Source organism: Patiria miniata, unplaced genomic scaffold, assembly GCF_015706575.1.
Source record: "Patiria miniata isolate m_02_andy unplaced genomic scaffold, ASM1570657v1 HiC_scaffold_28, whole genome shotgun sequence".
Classification (NCBI taxonomy): Eukaryota; Metazoa; Echinodermata; class Asteroidea; order Valvatida; family Asterinidae; genus Patiria; species Patiria miniata.
This window is the reverse complement of record NW_024037067.1, coordinates 7,307,719-7,329,158: the sequence shown is the minus strand read 5'-3', so window position 1 is coordinate 7,329,158 and position 21,440 is coordinate 7,307,719. Positions and strand designations below refer to the sequence as shown.

Here is a 21,440-nt window from a genome sequence, read left to right as displayed (position 1 = left end):
CATACATTAACATGGGGGTGCACACAAACATGCAGGGATGAAAGAAGAAACACAAAAGGAGGATTAGGTAAGAAAGGTGTGGAAAGATGCAGGGCAGGGTGGATGAGAGAACAAAGAAACAAAGGGAGATGGCAAACCACAAGGGGTCTGGTATGAACAGGGGAGGGACCATAAAGGGGAAGGATCAAAGGTCACAGGGAGTGGGAACGGACAAAAGAGTGTGGGAGTGAAGGGGGATTATGAGGGGGGGGGGAACAGTATGGAGGTGGAAAGGGATGAAAGATGGGGAAAGATGGGGAAACACAAACAATGAAGACCAGGTGGATTATCTGTAACAGAAGACAATGGAGGAAGAAAAATATTAATCATTTCCAAGTTGGATGTTGAGACCATGTGGTTGAATAGTTCGAAGACGATTCATCCACACTTTCTCTCTGCTGAGGCGAACTGAGTCCTTGCGATGGCCAAGAGATTCAATGCCCTGCAAAATCATATCAGAAATGGAGTGGTTAGGCAGGTTGAAGTGATGACCAACAGGGGTGTCTAGTTTCTTGGTGTTGACCGTTGACCGGTGGGCATAGAAACGCTTCTTGAGCGTATTCTTAGTCTCACCTACATACTGCACTCCACAGACCACAGACTTATATATTTCTTTCGGTCCCTCTTTCTTTCTTTTTTCTCGACAATAATTCTTCGCTGGTTTTCTTATTAACGGTTTATTTGTAACTCTGAACCGACATCGTCCTTGATCCAAAGGTGTGCATATCATTCTGTATCAAATTACAAGCGATTTTTGTTTAAAACATGACAATATTCTGTCATTTATACATGTACATGTACTGTATCTCATGAACAAAATGAACCATCACGTTCATACTTTGTGATATGACGCAAGTGTAGACCATGCCTTGCTACAAATGTTTGATTACCCAAGTCAAAGTCGTTTGACCTTTCCTTCCAAGGCTACCGGAAGGTCACATTTGCCGCTAGGTGAATTCAAACTATGGAAATGAGCCTCAAATCAAAACAAACTTTGATTTTTTCCAATCAGTTGACGTGGTGGTAATAAAACCTGGTATGAACTTTCAGTATTCCCGGAAGTGCAATGAAAATTGAATTTAACTTGAAAACAGAAGCCTTTTACTTGACTTGCCAATTTAACTCTCTGCGTTCTGATTCGTAAACCTTTGCCCGTACCATACCGTACGGGTACAGTATGCATCCGGTACATGAACAATGTACCGTGTATTATGTTTACGTCCATCGGAGCACCATATGCATGGGGACCAGTGAAGTTAGACTTGAAGCATGCGTAGAATCAGTGCGCCGTGCAAATGGAGCGGGATACTGGGTTCATATTGTCTTAATACATGTACACACCTCGAGTGTCGGTTACGAATGGGGACAAAGAAATAAACCTACTTGTGTTCAAGACTACTTAGGCAACCTGCATGCGCTATGCGCATGGTACATGTATATCTGCATGCAAAAACGGTGCAATGAACAAAGAACAAGTTTACAGAATGTATACCATAAACGAAGAAGAATAAAAAGAAAAACAGAAAGAAATAAAGAAAAATTGATTTGAATAATTCTAATTAATTGTACCCTTTTAAAACGGTGATCGGGTTGTGCCCGATCACCCAATTCTGCACACTGCTGAATTGTACACAAAAAAATGCCCCACCCCGTGGAACTGCTCTAATACATTTATAGGCTTATGGAACTTGATTTGGTTTGAAAATTCCAAAATGTGTCATGAATTCCTTTTAAAGGGGTAGGTTTCACTGGTGTACATTCCAGATCATTCCTTAAATAAATTTCTTCAGGGTAACTGCTAAAAGGAACACTTAAGTATTCCACAAGTGCACTTGTAGAATAAAACTAGCACACACATACTGGTACCCTCATTTAACAGTCAAATTAGTGCCATTCTAAACCCAAAATGTATAATCCTGAAAATGCTACTTTGCACAAGCTGCTATACAATGTATAGCAAGAACAACATCTTGAACCTAGACTATAATGAGTCATTATCTAACATTATCTGAGAAGGCTTTTTCCCTAAAACTTGGAAAATAGCACCAAAAGAAGACAATGCTTCCAAAACATCACTACTACTACTACTACATGTAACACCGCGTTCCCACTTGAATTGGGAAAAGGTGGATCAAGATCCGGCATTTTGGTGTGATCGTTATCTTACCGCAACGAAACCGCAAGTCGCGTTCCCATTTATGCTTGATCCACCTTTTCGTACGGAAATGTTGGGTCCGAAAGGTCACTGAGTTCGGAATTACGCGCGCTCTGTGGGAGTGCCATTGTTGCATGGTTGCATGCTAGGCCAGGATGGGTCAGTTTTCAAACAGCACTATCAGAATTCACCGACAAAAATTACGCGAATACACCAACATAAATCACGGATCCGTACGTGCATAAATTAACAGGTGAAATCCAACAGAGCCGCTCATTGTGTGACATCACGGCAGAAACCAATGTATCGATAAGGGATTCCCTGGTTCTGAAGCTTCTCATTGGTTAGAAACGGTCACATGATGTACTACGACATCATTTTCCAATTTTCTATAATCAATACTTCAGATTTGTCACGTCCGTACGTACCGCGTTATCGGCACTATTCTCATCGCATACTCGTAAGCTTTTCCATGATTCTGTGCCAAAGTGAAGTCTTTTGGTGAGTGCGGACTCAGAGTCATTTATGGATAGAAAAATAAGTAAAATTTCAGGAATGAAAAAGGTTTAGTAATGGACGAACACGCAACAAAAATAAGCCCTATATAGTGTAGTTTTAGGATACCACGTGCGCTTTTGCATGCGCGGTGCTAGCCCGTAGTTCAGCGGTTGTTTATTGTGCATGTTGTATATGCTGGAAATGTTCACATGAGCTACACGCCTGAAAACGTGTTTCTTCGTTCATGAGACCGCAACATTTTCGCGCCACTCGTGCACGGGCGGATGTTAACAGGTCAAATTGCCGGATCAGATCCACCTTTTGCGTTCCCATCTGATCGTGATCCGGCAATTGCCGGATCTGATCCACCAATTGGGGGATCTGTATCCTGGGTCTTATAAGAAACACAACGGATTGGAAAAGCAACCTTGAATGACAGAAACCAGAGTGCCTGTATTGGGAAAAGGAAGTGTTGCAAAAATGGCACAAACTGCAGAAGGCAGGAAGTGAACAGGCACGCTTATGGTCAGGGAAGAACTTACATGTACATGGGTGGATATAAGGGAGGAAAAAACCTATAGGTTTTGATGTAAAGTTTGGATTACTTTGGATGTGGTACAGCTAAAATGGATACTAGTCAGGATTAGCTTAACACACAGTAACTATTCAGTACATGTACATGTACTGGTATTACATGTACCAGTATACACATGTATGTACACACATACATGCCTCACATTGCCCCCTCTTCATCAATATAGGTTTTTTAATAGGTTTTAAAAATCAAAATATAGGTTTTCAAATGCCAAAATATATACAGGCATTCAGGCCTACAGGTTTTTAGGGTGCAATTTCTCAGCATGGGCCATGGGGTAGTATGTAGCAGAATGTATGTATGGAAATGGACTATAGCCCTAAAATAACGAGTTCGACCGCTACTACATATGTACAATGTACATGTACATTTGTATACTATAGAGTTACAAAATGTAGGTGTCCCAACTGAAGTACATTGGGCCATATTGAATTACATGTACTTTAACAATACCGATCCAGTCAAACACTAGGGTCAGAGCTCGCTGGTTCAAGCCCCGCTTCAGTCAATTTCTTTGTTCAACTTTTCAATTGTTTTAATTCACCAAGTCAGTTTCCCAGTGTGGTTCATTTGAAAATCTGTTCTTTTAGACAGTGACATGGAGTTACCGGTAATTATGTACTTCTGCATGCACACAAAATGTGAACTTGAAATGTACAAGTACATGTACGCCCTTGGATGGGGCAGTGATTATGATTGATTAAACAGCATTAAGCAGGGGTGAGATTGGGGAAATGACATATCCATAAAATTGACAGACATTTTCAGGGTCTATGGTATATGTCTATCTAAAACACATACATGTACAAGCATCTTTACGGTTTAATCTCAAGGATATCAGTTTTCAAAAGAAATACTGAAATTAGGAGAAATCCTGACAAATCTATTTTGATTGATGGAAATTGGTGGTATCATGAATTCAGGATATTCAAAAGGGTCAAGCAAACACTGATTAACATGATTAAACCTATCATGATGTCCTCATATGGACACAATTTTTTTCTCCTGTTGGTTTGCACTTTTAATCATTCACAATTCATGTGTAGTTGACTCGGTTCCCTGCATTGTCTGCAGATCTTCTTCGTTTTTGTTTGTTTTTCAGTTCGCGACTAGAAAATCTTCAAATTGGCCATTTGTTTCCCATTATTAAATCTGCACAGTCTTGTGATAATTTACATACACGTGCCATTGTCACATTACAATTTTTGTATTATCAACATCTGGTAACTTAATGTAACGGGAGTAACACTGAATACTAAATATTGCCTAGTACAGCAAATGGGCAATTGTGATCTCAGACTTGAAAGTGCTCAAAACCAAGCGCAGACCCATTCTGGGTTGTTACGTGTATTTTTGTTGACTTGGGGTGGTTATGATGATCATCCAGAATGACAAACACTTATTCGATAGTGAAACTTTTCATGGTTGAAACTGTGGGTTAAGTGACTGTACAGTGTACACTAAGCACACTCGATGTGAGAACCATAAAACAATATTCCAAGTACATTTTGTACATGGACATGTAAAAGAATTACAATGGGTAAACATGTAGCCTATTTAACTAATTCCCTTCTCAACTATGTACCGGTATAATCATATTTACTCTGAGCACAGTCAGGTTGAGTTTCCTTCTTTCTTTTTTTAGTGCATTGTGTACACATACCGGTATATCCTTGTCTTTCCATGAAGAAATTGCATGGAAATACAGACCTTGGGCTTTAACAGGATGTAGGTACATGTAACAAAGCCAGCAGTTTCAGAAACGGTCACCAAAGCGCTCAAGCAAACTCACTCTTTATATTATTGCATGCAGTTGTTGTTGTTGGAGACAACCGAATAAAAACTTTGCCAGCTTTTTAATAAAATGTTCCAAACAAAGGCTAATTTTAAAACACTTCTATCCTTGTTAACCCAAAATGATCAAAAAGTTGGCAACTTTAAATTGAGGAACACATTTGGCTGAACACTGCTTTAATATAGTCTCGATTAGATGCAGTCAAAAACCTGCACAGCATGTAGTTGCCCTTGACCTCTAAAAGGGACCCAACTTATAATTGTACCTGTAATTCCACCCGCACAAATACATATATGTGTAAGGACACACTACTGGAGATAGAATTGGGACATGGGGATCGAAAATAAAATTGGTTGCATTAAGTTTGTTTTCCTTTTGAAATGCTGAACTGGCCTTCCCTCAATAGACAATAACAATGAGAAGATACATTTGTAAATTTTAAAGCATCTGTCCTTTATTAGCAGCTTTATATTAGTGATAGGGGAGACAGTTAATGTTAGTTACATGTACATGGTGTCCACTTCCTGCTTGTAACCAGACCATAATTGTCAGAAATGGGGATTACATTTACATGTAGACCAAAACGTGGTTTTTTTTTATATTTTGTCGCAAATTTAACAAGTGGACACCGTAACTCACGTTAAATAAAATGAGAGATTTAGCTGTTAAACCATTATAATAACAGATAAATTGAACATTTTATGACAACAGTGTCTCACTGTAAGTGCATACCTCAGAGGGAAATTCATCCATTACAAATTATATTCCTGTGATGATCTTATATGGACCTCTTTTGACAATCTCTGTATCAAAATGTTACGTAAGTTACATCTGGACGCCAAATACGGTAGTGCTTCATTTACATTTATAACTTTATATTATTATTGAGCACAAAATTAGTCTTCTCAATTGATACTGACGTATTGACCCATTTTAACTAATTAATATATTCCAATGGGAAGTTGTCTCTTGTAAATATTAACTATCGTATTATGCAAAGTGCACAATGTAACTAATGCAACTTTCTGTAATCCAACATCAATTCAATTTTTTGAATGAATTAAAAACACGCTTAACAATTTATTTCCTCAGATGAATATTGTATTGAAGTTGTTAGAAATGGAATGAATTTTACAAATACAGGTAACCTGTATTCAAAATATATTTCTGGTTTCTGCACAGGGACGCCAGATAAACTATTTAACGTAAGTTACGTTTGGTGTCCACCTATTTAGCATATTTACTGGGGTCTTTATAAACCCTCCTTAGTATCCTACAGTAAGTTCGGATGATAGAGTCTTCAGAAGCATAATATCAGTTCCTTTATACACAATGACATAAGTTTTTAAACTTGACCTTTCCTTAATTCAGATTTAAGGGTGGGTCACCACTTTGGTGTCCATTTTTATTCAACATAATGAATGCCTAATTCATTACATGTATGTGTTAGGAGGGAAGGCCAAATACTCTAACAGTGATGTTGTACTACATGCGTACCAATATATCTAATCACAATTAGGACATTTGATCTACATGTACATAACAAAAATCAGTCATTCTACACTATGTAACTAACGATAAATGGTGTCCACTAAATGGTATAAATAACGTAAGTATAAAGCTACAGGGGTAGAAAAGTAAATAATAGCTAAATGGTTTTGAAGAGCACATTAGGCCTACTTTCTAAGGGTTATCTAGCAGTTTAAAATATTTACTGTGATATCCAGAGCACTAGGAGTACAAATGCCATGCATGTGATTTAACGTTAGTTACAGCTGGACACCAAAGTTGCATTAGTTACAATGTGCACTTTATACGATAGTTAATATCTACAAGCAACAACTTCCCAGTGGAATATTGCTGTTTATTAGTTAAAATGGGTCCCTTTGGTAGTATGGAGAACAACAATTTAATATCAGTTTTGGGCTCAATAATAATATAAAGTTATGTAAATGAAGGCATATGTGGTGTCCACATGTACATGTAACTTACGTAACATTTTGATACAGAGATTGTCAAAAGAGGTCCATATAAGATCGTGAAAGGAACATAATGTTTAATGGATGAATTTCCCTCGAGGTCCTTACTGTGAGACACTGTCATGACTGTGGTCATAAAATTTTCAATTGATCTGCTATTAAAATGGTTTAACAGCTAAATCTCTCATTTTATTTAAAGCTATAGTCCATCATTTGCAGCAATCCGAAAAGTAACTGGCGTAATTACTGTTGAAAAACAAACTTGGTTGAAAGATAGTAAGGGAACTAAACTCCCTGTGAAATTATTCTTTCTGGGAAGCTGTCATTTTGAAGTAATCAACGAAAGAAGGCATTTCCAACGGTGATTCTTAAGAAGCACCGTAGGAACATTTAAATTAGTAGTTCGTTTTGTTATTCAGCGCAGCGCGCACAAGTATTGGAACGACGCACACGCGCGCGCGGTTGTTATAATTCGTCGGATCAGTGCGCGACGCCGCGTATAGCTGCAATTCAAAACAATTCAAAACATGATTCAGTAACTTTTGATTTGAAATTGAGATCTTAGAATGCTGTTTTCTCGGAATGTACAGCTGAAGCTTAGCTGAAACTTCATCAGGTTAGTTGCTCAGTATCCTTCATTAGATTTTGAACACTGTTGTTGCTTCAAACGAACAAAATGCACTAATTACAAATGATGGACTATAGCTTTAACGTTAGTTACGGTGTCCACTTGTTAAATTTGCGACAAAATATTATATAAAATAAAATCGTCTAAGTTTTAGATTATCAGCAATGAATAGCCTAGTTATATTGCAATAAAGAAACTATAATAATCTCCATTTCTGACAATTATGGTCTGGTAACAAGCAGGAAGTGGACACCATGTAACTAAGTAACTTTCTCTTTATCACCAACATAAAGCTGCTAATAAGGCCCCCAAAAAAGTCTCCGGTTTCTGGTATGAAGCTTGCCCAAAAAGTGGTGCGGCGACGCGGCTTTTTTTTTTTTTTACCTGATTTTTTTGCTTCAAATGTCGGCTGATGACTGCAAATGGTGCCCGACTAAACTTAGTGCAAATATATGGGAGTCCAGAGAGGCCACATAAAGGTTATTCTCGACCATAACCCAATCTAAAAACATGTTAAAATTGTGCAGCAGCAGGATTCCAGTCAAACCAGTGAGTTTGGCGGTTTTGAGACATCATCTTTCATTGAAAAAAACTTTTTCATTTTGCCGACGCGCATGGCTACGGCGACGCGCGCGCATACCAGAAACCGGAGACTTTTTTGTTTGGCCTAAAGGAAAGATGCTTTAAAACTTGTCTTCTCATTATTATTTTCTATTGAGGGAAGGCCGGTCGAGCATTACAAAAGGGAAACAAAATTAATACAACCAATTTTATTTTTGATTCCCATGTCCCTATTTTATTCTCCAGTATTGTGTTCTATTATATACGAAGTACCATTTTGCAATGCCCATCTGCCGCATTGCCGATCCTGAAACAGATTGTATTCTGAATGGGGTCCTGTATTGACAGACCTAGTTCGAATATGGCCCCACTTTGAATGGCTCGGTGCGCATCGTGTGCTGCATGTTACACACAAGCCTATGGAAGTGGTGTGGAAATTACACACACGCCTATGGAAGCGGCTTTAGCCTCTTCCCATTGGCGCGAATTACTTTGCTACAGCTGGAAATAATTTTCGAATTGGGGCTGTATTTGAACTAGGGCCGGAATACATGTTCCCTCAGCGAAAATGTACTTTGTACAGTCGTACTCGAAGTTAATCGTGCGCTTTGTTTTTAAGATCAAAAGTTTTTGGATTTGGAAGATTTTGAGTAGAGGCAAGTGAAAATTACACATTTCATGGCTTGATCTGGTCGGGGACTGTGTGGGGCCTGAATGTAAGCCAAGAGGGTCAAGGGGTCGAGGGGGTCAGGGGTTTTTAGAACAACCCTAAATCCATAGCTGCCAACTTTTCAAAATCCAAATTAGTAATCAACCCGCCTTTTGTCCTCGCCAGGGTACGCACAAAATGCATACCATGTACATGTCACCAAAGTATGCCAAATCGGTGGAGCGTTAGAACGGAGGGTACCGTAGTTCAACGCTCCACTCAGTAGAGCTAATCCACGAGGTGCACACAAATGACACACCATTGAAAAATATTTTTAGTCTGGTCCTCAAGTACTCCACTGCGCACACCGCATTGATGTCTATCAGGTGCTTGACCGCATTGCTTATTAGACTTGTCACCAGTCCATCCATTATCGTAACATTTCGCCAGAAGTTTTTGGGCAAAAAAGATACTTTACAAGAATTTTTTGTTTTTTTTGTTAGGTAGAAAATGGGAATTTCGTAATTTTTTAGTGGCAATTCGTATTTTCGTAATTTGTACAAATTACTGTAGCTCTAGACAGGACATTCAGTCACATCCTTGTACTGAGTTGAATACTTATTAACCCTTACTCTCTGAGGGTAGTTTACTGCATGTCAATTGGTTATGCCAATGCCCTCCAGCTGCAGTTATTTGGCAGATAACAAGTCTTAACAGTGAAGGCTCCAATTGGCAGGAGTTGGAGGCCCTGGAGGGTGCCTGATACTGACCAGCTGGGGGCACTCACTTTGTTATCAGAGGACTCTCATTGTTCTCTGTGGCATGTATTGGAGTGTCTGTCCAGTTACCCTTGAAATGACATGGCAGATATTGGAGGGCCATGCAAAAAACATAGGAGATTTTCTTGAGGCACAATTGGCATGCATTGGAGGGTCAAGTAGGGTAAGGGTTAAAGGAGGGAATGTTTACTTAAGTACCAACATATTTTAACAAATTATACATATTTATACCAAATTTTGGATCAAATCGCAATTTAAATGTACATGTACTTACTCTGGGTCTGAGGGTAACACTGGTCTCCGGTAACTCACTGGTACGTCTAATTCATACCTTTCCTTGGTCTTAAGATTGCCATTCACTTCCATAAACTGACAGAAAACAAAAAAACAAACTATTTGAAAAACTTCTGAAAGTAATAAATGCCCCCAAAATAAAAATGTTCCTAACTCTTACAATATGTTTTGCAGTTTGTTATATGTACCGTTACTCAAGTCAAAGGCAAGGTTTGTATTATTTAACTATTTTCATAAACCCTCTGAGATCTTTCAAAATCCACCTGGGGGTTTAGAAGAATTGTGCAGGATTGGGGAAGGTACACCTCAGCCACTATTGTGCAGGATGGGGGAAGGTACACAGGCAGCCACTATTGTGCAAGATGGGGGAAGGTACAGCTCAGCCACTATTGGGCAGGATGGGGGAAGGTACACCTCAGCCACTATTGTGCAGGATGGGGGAAGGTAGACCTCAGCCACTATTGTGCAGGATGGGGGAAGGTACACCTCAGCCACTATTGTGCAGGATGGGGGAAGGTAGACCTCAGCCACTATATTGTGCAGGATGGGGGAAGGTAGACCTCAGCCACTATTGTGCAAGATGGGGGAAGGTACACCTCAGCCACTATTGTGCAGGATGGGGGAAGGTAGACCTCAGCCACTATTGTGCAGGATGGGGGAAGGTACACCTCAGCCACTATTGTGCAAGATGGGGGAAGGTACACCTCAGCCACTATTGGGCAGGATGGGGGAAGGTAGACCTCAGCCACTATATTGTGCAGGATGGGGGAAGGTACACCTCAGCCACTATTGTGCAAGATGGGGGAAGGTACACCTCAGCCACTATTGTGCAGGATGGGGGAAGGTACAGCTCAGCCACTATTGTGCAGGATGGGGGAAGGTACACCTCAGCCACTATTGTGCAAGATGGGGGAAGGTACAGCTCAGCCACTATTGTGCAGGATGGGGGAAGGTACACCTCAGCCACTATTGTGCAGGATGGGGGAAGGTACACCTCAGCCACTATTGTGCAGGATGGGGGAAGGTACACCTCAGCCACTATTGTGCAGGATGGGGGAAGGTACACCTCAGCCACTATTGTGCAGGATGGGGGAAGGTACACCTCAGCCACTATTGTGCAAGATGGGGGAAGGTACACCTCAGCCACTATTGTGCAAGATGGGGGAAGGTACAGCTCAGCCACTATTGTGCAGGATGGGGGAAGGTAGACCTCAGCCACTATTGTGCAGGATGGGGGAAGGTAGACCTCAGCCACTATTGTGCAGGATGGGGGAAGGTACACCTCAGCCACTATTGTGCAAGATGGGGGAAGGTACAGCTCAGCCACTATTGTGCAGGATGGGGGAAGGTACACCTCAGCCACTATTGTGCAGGATGGGGGAAGGTAGACCTCAGCCACTATTGTGCAGGATGGGGGAAGGTACACCTCAGCCACTATTGTGCAAGATGGGGGAAGGTACAGCTCAGCCACTATTGTGCAGGATGGGGGAAGGTACACCTCAGCCACTATTGTGCAGGATGGGGGAAGGTACAGCTCAGCCACTATTGTGCAGGATGGGGGAAGGTAGACCTCAGCCACTATTGTGCAGGATGGGGGAAGGTACACCTCAGCTATTCACAAGCAAGCAATTTTTTATCGTTATCCCGGAATTATATTTGCACATACGCGATTTTGTCGTGCGATAATCTGTGCCTATTTATATACACGCACAAATCAATGAGCATGCTTACATTTATGTGACAAAGTTGTTCGACCTATCGCACTAATTTAAAAAATTGCGCAACATATCGCATATTTGTTTGTTCACACATGCACGTGTGCGACATAGTCATTGCGACAAAATCACACGTATATTGTAAACAGGCCTTGTAAACTGTTGAATAGGATGGTGCCAGACTATTTATGCATTTGAGGGCATAAAAGGATTGTATGCCACTGGAAGATATTGAAGGATCCAGGCAAGTGTAGGCCCCAACCTATGGTGGACGAATTTGAAGGATTGAGGCTCTGGCTGGTGTTGCAACAAAAAAAATGATTTTGGATGATTCAGGCTTTATGCATGTATTATTTCGGCAGGCATCCAGCATACTAACCAGCCTCTTTACTCCAACTTTTTAGGTTCTTGGCATTGCCAATCCACAATACAGGATAACAGTGGCGGATTTCAACAAGTTACTCGGGCTAATGAACTAAGATCACTGAAATTTGATTACGTGATAACATGAAAGCAATTCCCAGTGGAGGATTTAAAAGGATTCAGGTGCTTAGAGTTTTAACTCTTTGCCGTTGGAAGATATTGGAGGATTCAGGCTTCCGTGTCGTCTGGGCGAGAGAGCTTGGGAGTTTATAGGTTCAATGGACGACCCAACTGCCATTTCTTTACTTTTTTTAGGATTGGAAGATATTGGAGGATTCAGGCTTCGTCTGGGAGAAATAGCTTGGGGAGTTAGGGTTAATGGACAGCCCAACTGCCATTTCTTTACTTTTTTTTTAGGATTGGTATCTCAAATTTGTGCTGGAAAGAAAAAGACTCAACTATTACTCCACTTTGTAAAAAAAAAAAAAAAAAAAAAGATGAGTAAAATCAAATACGGTTAGTCTCCAGCAATTATCACTTGGATGATTATATATAATGGCCAATTTTATTGCTGAATGGATATTGCTTTTTTTCCATTTCTATATTTAAATTTCCAAGTGCCAGTATTTTTGGGTTGGTCAGTTGAGGTCAAGACATCTTTAAACCTTCAAGTTCTACGGTGCTTGTCAATGTACATCTATGATCTATGGGGGTACACGCCGTACATGTAGGTCAAGTCAGAACCCAACAAACTTGAACCCATGACCAACTTCTAATAGATCTTTTAATTAATGCTTTGCAAATTGCTGAATTGTCAATGCGATGACAATTCGGGCGATTCACAATGCAGTGCGCCACCAAGAGTTTGCCATGGAGAGTTCATTTTTCCCAGTGCATTGTGGGAGATGGTCAACAAATTCGCAGCGCGGGACATTTGAAATTGTTAGTTTTTTCCAGTCAGTGGTTTCGTAAGCGTATGATTCGAGGATCTGTTTGCCCATTTCTTTCCTTGTTATTAATACGGTGTTTTTTTTGGAAGGCGGCAGAACACTATGCCCCAATCTATGACATACCGTATTAGCTCAAGTTGTCTACTGACACTCATTCAAATGGGCCATGTTTTGTCGACCGTAAACTTGAAAAATGGACTCTCCGTGGCAAACTCTTGGTGGCGCAATGCATTGTGAATCGCTCGAATTAAGCTCTTGGCTGTTTTTTTAGTAGTTAAGCCTAAATTTATTCTTTGGTTGAGAATTTCATGATTTACGATTTAATGTTGATAATACTTTCGACAGTTTCGCTCTAGTCTAAAAATTGTTACTTCTTCTTCGTTTTGCATTATTTAATTTGGGCCGTGAAACTCCAAGTTTGTCTGGCACCGACTTGGTCTGGGTCTGACTTGGTATGGGTTCGTATAAGTTGGATCTGAGTTGGCCCAAAATGGTCCATTCTCCATTAACAAAATGTTTCTGTACATTTACTTCACAATATGTACATGTAGGTCTACATTGTACATACACTTCTGCTAGTTTCCCATGCCTATGTGGCCTCATTACTTTGAATACATGACTACGCAGGCTAGGATTAAAAGTCACAAACCACACACCATAGAGCAAAGACCATGCACACACTAACAGGTCTAGATGCTATACGTAAACATTATGCAATGCACATGTATGCACTATTATTATTCATGCAAGAGCGAGCATGTGAGTTATGCTCAAAATTTTACGGGTAGGTCTGTCGGATTCACCAAGACTGGATTTTGGTTTGTCTCATCGATAGTGTCCTCTACCGTTGATGTCGTTCGGCTGCGCTTGCCAGTGCCATGCATCCAGCGCTAGGTACGGGTGACTTAACATTTCTCCTGACGACGGGCAGAGCATACTGTTCGATACGTTGAGTCCCTCCGCTTCTTTTCAGAACCACACATATTCACAAAAGAGATTTATTCACATGGTGCTACCGCAAACTTATCTTGTCTTGACTTAACATAGACAAACATAATCCAAATCCAGTCTTTGGGCCAAGACTACCTTTAAAGGGAACGTACAACATTTGCTTTTGCTGCAATTTTCAGAAATAAATGGATTTGGAGATTAGTATGTTATAGCAGATATTGTTAAACTGATGTTTCAAGTTTGGGATTGTAGATGCTGGAAAAACCAAGAAAACTAATCATGTTCTTGTAGTCTGGTTCCTTGACCCCACTTAAGATGAAACGGGGCAATTTATAGACTTAACCCTAACCCCCTAGGCCCTTGTTGCTTACAACCATCCTCAATCCTCCAAAATCCTCCAAAATTTTTCAACTCCGCCTAAATTTTTCAAAATTGTCAGACAGTCCTGCCTCAAAATGCATTCATCCTCAATCCTCCAAAATCCTCCTCATCCCAAAACTTTGCACTCGTGTTTAAATGAAGGATAACCAACGCCAAATCCTTCAAAATCATCAGACAGTCCTGCCTCAAAATGCATTCATCCTCAATCCTCCAAAATCCTCTTGTGCTTCATTCACCATTCATCCTCAATCCTCCAAAATCCTCATGTGCTTCAATCACCATTCATCCTCAATCCTCCAGAATCCTCATTTGATTCAATCACCATTCATCCTCAATCCTCTAGAATCCTCCAAAACCGCCAGGAGGATTTTGGAGGAGTGAGGTGGGTTAGGGTTAAGGGAATTGTTAGGTCAAATAATCGGTCTAGCAGGTGTGTAATCAATTGCAAAGAAAATGCAGAATAACTAAATTAGGAGCAGTTTTTGAAAAAAGCCAGTTTTCTCCAACGCTGGTCGGCCGACAAATTAAGTACAAATTAAGTCTATCGGATTTTGGATCGAACAGCAAGAAACCGGAGAAAAGAAAATCTGAACAAAAACAAACGCTTTTCCACAACAATGCACAAATGCCAAAAATAATTGCAGTATTACCAATAAGATCTACAGATACTCACTTCAACCTGGTCTTCGTTCCATTTATCCAACTGAACAGACATCACTTTACTTATGTGGACACCAAGCTTGCGATGCACTGAGGCACATGGTACACATAAGAACACGCCCAGGTTGTGGGAACACCAATTCGCTTGGGCTGCAAACAGAGATTAGAGTAAAATTGGTGTGTCGAAAAGCTGTGTTGAAGAAATCAAAATCAGGATGGTTTTTCACTTGATATTCAGTATCAAGTACATGTATCATGGCTATGGGAGATATTCACTGGATTAATGTCCAGGAAAAATTAAATTCCACACCGGGTACCTCTAGATGGTAGATGCATCTAGTTTTCCTGTAATTTCCTGTAATTTCCATCTGTTTCCCCGCACATGATGCAGCCATAACAAAGGTGCATAATATTCGGGAACAAAATCGCATTCGAGGGTCTGCCGAAGAGCGCACCAATCAGAGCTTCGGCAGATCCCCGAATGCAATTTCTTTTCCCGCATATGATGTGGCCATAACACAGGTGCGGTGATTCTAGAAGTACACAACATGCACGCACGACAACCGTGTTAAACTTTTTCTGGAGAAGCCACCGTAATCATCAATATTTCTCATATTTTAGTCACCTTTGTTCTGTTTCAACTCAAGTTGATCATTTGTGAATGACTGCTGCATGGTATGAGGTACATACATGTGTAATGGAATCTGGGTTGGGATAATCTAGAGGGAAATGGACCATTTTTGTAATGCACTGGAGATACACTGGAGATACACAGTTATACACATAATTTCAGGACTCTTACGATCTAGTTTTTATAACGTAGTTGTAGCTCCATTGATAAGCATTGGAGCTGGAGTTACTCAAGCTTGTGATTTTGCAATACCATAACCCTAAGGATACTTTTAATAGTTGAAAATAACTCTACGGATGCAGTAACGATAGCCACTAGCACTAACCCGAATGCCTACCCCAACTTAGAGCTCTCCTAGATGAGAAGAAAATCTCGCTCAACGTCTGTAGCAAAATCGCTACAATCTGCATGATCAGTTTCAGGCGTCCGAGGGACGTTTACCACTCTGGCTGTTCTACAGAGCTTGTGATAGTACTAGCCCAATTAATGTGTTTGATTTTCACATTTAGACTTTGTTTGTAGTTTATTTCTGCTTAAAAACCACACTCATCCTCTTTAAAGTGATAACAAATTATTCGTGTAATTTCCAGGTTCATTTTGCAGATGTTAACGAATCTAAATTCTAAATCTAAACACGAAATTACACGAAAAATAGACGTCTGAAAAAGGGGGAATAATTTGTTATCACTTCAGAAGAGGGTGAGTGTGCTTCTTAAGCAGAAATAAACTACAAACAAAGTCTAAATGTGAAAATAAAAACTTGACAAAGTTCTACATAAAGGCGATTGTGTATCTACGGGCCCGGTTCCTACAAGTGAAACAAATTCCACTTTTAAATTATTTGACCTGGTACCAAACCAGTTGGCAACATTAAGAACATACAGATCTATGTCATAGACAAAGGGCAGGGTTTTGAATTTTTGAGGGAAATTTGGGGGTATAATGACGATGGCAACAACAAAACACAACACGAAAATAAACATGGCGATCACCGTGCGATGTACCGTGAGCGTGCAAGTCGTGCTACACGGTACCAATTGGCCCGTAAACTGCGGAGGAAAGTCGTAATTTCTACCCCAAGAAATGGAATGATTTCCATATTTGGCCATCACTTGACACCCTGTGCACAAACCCTATGAGACTGGTCTGAAAATTTGTGTTTTCTCAGTAAATACTTCAATATTTGACTTTTTAGAACATATTATCACTTTCTGATGGCTGATACATGTAGGTCACTGAAGGGAAAAATTAGGTGGCATTACACTGAGAGAAGTCTGCTTTGGGTTGACAATGTCATTTTTTAGTAATAAAAAAAGCTTGATTCTAATTTGACCGCAACAAAACAGGGGCCCTACACTACATGTTGCTGCTTTAAAGAGGGTGAGTGTGCTTCTACATGTAGGGCCTAAGTTCTATGTGAAAATAAAAACTTGACAAGTTCTACATATTCGGGTACATGTTCCAAGTGTGGCCTTTATTTACGGAGGTAGTCCAGTAAATTGGCCACATTTATGGGGCTTAGTCAGTGATGCACTCAAGAGGGGGGGGGGGGCCTTGGTATTTTTGTTCCACGATTTGACCTTGGTGATATAGGCCTATGTGGCCTATTTTCAAGTAGAATAATAGGGGTGTAAGTGGCACCACCAACTTCAAAATAGTCCGTCCCCCCCCCCAAAAAAACGAAACATATCCCCCAAACATATCCTGGGTGCGCCACTGGCGATAGTATGTACTTAGGCCTATGTAGAGTATGACCAGATGCATTCGGGCTACACTAACTCTAGCTACACTAACAGCAGCTCCACATGTGTGGCCTTGGTATAGCTTGAGTAACTCCAGCTAACATGCTCATCAGGAATTCACATAACTACGGCATGAGAATGTGGTCTATTTAAATCTGCCCAGAGGGTAGCCCCATAAGGCCAAAAAAAAAGTCTCCGGTTTCTGGCATGCGCGCGCGCGTCGCTGTAGCCATGCGCGTCGGCAAAATGAAAAAGGTTTTTTTTCAATGAAAGATGATGTCTCAAACCGCCAAACTCACTGGTTTGACTGGAATCCTGCTGCTGCACAATTTTAACGTGTTTTTAGATTGGGTTATGGTCAAGAATAAGGTTTATGTGGGCTCTCTGGACTCCCATATATTTGCACTCAGTTTAGTCGGTCACCATTTGCAGTCATCAGCCGACATTTGAAGCAAAAAAATCAGGTAAAAAAACAAAAAAAGCCGCGTCGCCGCACCACTTTTTGGGCAAGCTCCATACCAGAAACCGGAGACTTTTTTTTTTGGCCTAAATGTGGCCTATTTACTGGACTACCTCCGTAAATAAAGGCCACACTTGGAACATGTAGAACTTTGTAAACTTTTTTTTTCACATTTAGACTTTATTTGTAGTTTATTTATGCTTACGCATACTCACCCTCTTTAAAGGGATGAAAAATGAAACCCCCTTTTTCAGACTTTTATTTTTCGTGTAATTTCGTGTTGGAATTTAGCCAAAGTGTGTAAACGAACCTGGAAATTACACGAAATATAGACGTCTGAAAAAGGGGGGACTAATTTTCTATCGCTTTAAAGAGGGTGAGTATGCTTCTAAAGCGTAAATAAACTACAAAAAAGCCTAAATGAGAAAATAAAAACTTGACAAGTTCTACATGTTTGGGTACATGGTCCAAGTGTTGCCTTTATTTCCGGAGGTAGTCCAGTAAATTGGCCACACTTATGGGGCTACCCGGAGGGCAAAAGATGAGTAATCATAGAATACAACAGTGGTAAAAAAACTGTAGTAGTAGGCCTAGGGGCCCTATGTAAAAAAAAAATACCCAACTTCCAAGGGAAAAATGGGAAAGATCTGGCCATCACTCATTTTTCCCTTTAGTGACCTATCAGCCATCAGAAAGTGCTAATAATAATATGCCCTAAAAAGTCAAATTTAGCAGGGAAAATATTGAAGGATTTACTAAGAAAACACTTACTAAGACTTAGAAATTTTCAGACCAGTCTCATCATGCTCATACGGTTTGTGCACAGGTTGGTTGTCAAGTGATGGACAGATGTGGGAATCTTTCCAAAATGCTAAAAAACGGTCTTGACGGTGCGCCAGTGTTTGGACTAAACTCCTGAGTAGGTTGGAAAACCAGACGTGTGCGTGTGGCCTTACCAGTGGGGCTGTTGTGCGCTTTCTTGAAAATCACGCATTCTTAAGAATGCGCATGCACATTCTTATGATTGTGCAACTGGATCCTTGCACAATCTTCGCAAAAAATAACTCTTCCAGATTGAGCGCACATTCTTAAGAATGCGCGACAAGATAACGGTCTTGTCGATACCGAGCACCTGCTGCGCTTGGCAAGTCTAGCTGCATCCTCGTTCACTGATTCTTAATAATTATACTGTTGCAACGCAAGGCGCTGAAAAGTAGAGTGGATATGAAAAGTATACACGTATTGATATGGGGGGGGGGACCGGGAAAAAAATAAGAGACATAATAATAGTGGAAAGAATTCTGATTTTTGGGATAATAAAAGCGGGGGGGGGGGGGGGGGGGGGGGGGGAAGAACGTAAGAATGAAGAATGTGAAGAATGAGAATGAATACTGCGACATCCCATAGTGCTATTGCTATTTCCCATTTAAATTGCCACCAATTTATTGTTCACACCCCACCTTAACGTCGCAGAGCTGGATTCTCTGTCAAAAGAGCAATTTTGGCAGCTTCTGGACATCGTTTTTTTTCGTGGCATGCATATGATACATACAGGGAGTTGTAACTTGTCTAGCCTAAACAAAGCACTTCCCAGACTAGTTCCCAGTCCTTCGTTATTACAAAACTTCCCATAGTGGGCAGAAAAAAAGCAATAATTAAAGGTTTAATTTGATTCAAATTATCGTAGATATAAGTATACGAGTACAGAAGCATAGAACATTTTCTTTCCTCTTTATATAAATTGTTTCCCTTTTAACCGCTATACATTTCATTTAACATAATTATGTCGTGCAATGTTTGCTAAGATTGGGCAAAATTCATAAATTGTGCATGAGATATTCCCACGCAATCTTAAGAATGAGCGCTCATTCTTAAGAACGCGTGTTCATTCTTAAGAATGCGCGCTCATTCTTAAGAATGCGCGCGCATTCTTAAGATTGCGTGATTTTCAAGAATGGGCACAACAGGGCTACAACTTAGTAACACTAGCATGACTAGATTCCCTACATTAAGCAAGAAGTATAGCCTACCGTCATGACTTTGTTTTCCTACGTTGTCGTCGAAAACGATTTTATCACCACAGTCTGCGCAAACATCATTCCCTGGCTTTTTCAAAACTTCTAACAGTCTTTTTACTAGTACTGGATTAGAGGCAGACATTTTTCCAACAAGGAAAGTCGTTAAGTTGCTGTTGTAATACGGTTGTATCTTCAGTCTATGCTTCAGTCAAGTAATCGTGTATCGTTCTAGCCAGATCTGTGACATGTGAGTGGCGTACGTACGTGTGTGCAGGTACTAGCTGAAGTATAGTGCACGTTAGCGCCACGCGCCGATAATTAAGGTGATGGTATCGACTAGTTCTGCAGTACGTACATGTATGTGCACAAGTTTGCACACAAAACGCAAGGGCGTTTTTCGTGATACGCGTACGACGTGAATCGTCATTATTTCCGCGTTGAATGATGCTTGTATTGTGCCTAGACAATTCCTGTTAGAATATTGTGCTGTGGTCGGCAGGTACCTGTTTTTTTATTAACAGGTGTCATGGACGGGTACGGGTCGGGAGATGGCGCACTCCAGATTATTCGGACCCAGCAACAGTGTAATAATGGACACGTTTCCTCGACTGCATGACTTTTCTTCCGCCCGGGCCGGCTATTCTTCGAAACGCCTCGTGACGTCATTGGGACTGATGTATCAAACTACTCAAAATAAATAGAACATCAATTTCTTCGAAACGGGTCTAGGGATCAAAATAACATATAACCCGGTGTAAAACTATACCGTTGTCTGAATATTGGAAAAATGTTGTGACGTCGTTATGACGTTTTGGGTATTAATTTACAATTTTTTTTGGGGGGGGGGGGGGATGGAGCTGGATATTCCCCTTGACAACATTTTGATACAAGAGCACGAAGCAACTTGACCTTTACTTCCGGTTTGTATAACTCGCATACGGACACGGGCCCAGGCGTTGCTAGACCATTTTGAATGGGGGGTGCCATCATGAAATTTGCCAACGGACCGTCACGCAAAATGAGTGTAACTGATAATTTCCGCCAAAAATAATCCCTTTAACTCCGTTTCCAATTTCATCCAAAAATAAACGAATGGTTAATTACGTTGATTACTTTGAAAGGATTTAATTTGTCAGTGGGATGTTCAACTTAAAAAGTAATCGTCAAAATTTGGCCTTATCATATTGACAAGATTTGGACATTTTTTCTCGTCGCAAAACTGCGTGTACACGCTCAGCACGTGTGTGCATACCTTGCTCGGGTTCTTTGCCGGCCGCGTAATTTTTTTTTTTCCTAGGAGGGTTAGGGGCAATGTCATGAATAATTCAGTTTTTCCTTTGAATCATTGCAAGACTTAGGTTCTCGTTCTATTTTCCCCTTAATTTAAAATTTAAATTATTTCGGTGATAAATTTGGAGAAGAAAAATAGCTGATGAAAATGAGCAGCGACGACGTGGATTCGAACCAGGGATCTTTGTATCCATAGCTCATCTCGCTATCCACTAGGCTACTGTGTGGGTAGCTCGACGACAACCGTTCTTTAAAATGCTTTAATGTATTGTAACTAGTTGAGTAACTTGAAAAAAAGTAAGACTGC

At 40.5% G+C, this 21,440-nt stretch overlaps 1 protein-coding gene across 1 annotated transcript in view; it reads right to left on the bottom strand.

Annotated features, from left to right (window-relative positions):
• LOC119734782 (arf-GAP with dual PH domain-containing protein 1-like) overlaps nt 1-20,406 on the bottom strand; it is a 32,407-nt gene extending 12,001 nt beyond the window's left edge. Inside the window, exons 1-3 of the mRNA XM_038208333.1 lie at nt 19,856-20,406; nt 15,006-15,142; nt 9,953-10,047 (exon numbers count right to left, since the gene is read on the bottom strand). Of these exons, the coding sequence (XP_038064261.1) occupies nt 9,953-10,047; nt 15,006-15,142; nt 19,856-19,985 (362 nt within the window). The 5' untranslated portion in view covers nt 19,986-20,406. The remainder of the gene's footprint in view (nt 1-9,952; nt 10,048-15,005; nt 15,143-19,855) is intronic.
• Between the last annotated feature and the right edge of the window lie 1,034 nt (nt 20,407-21,440).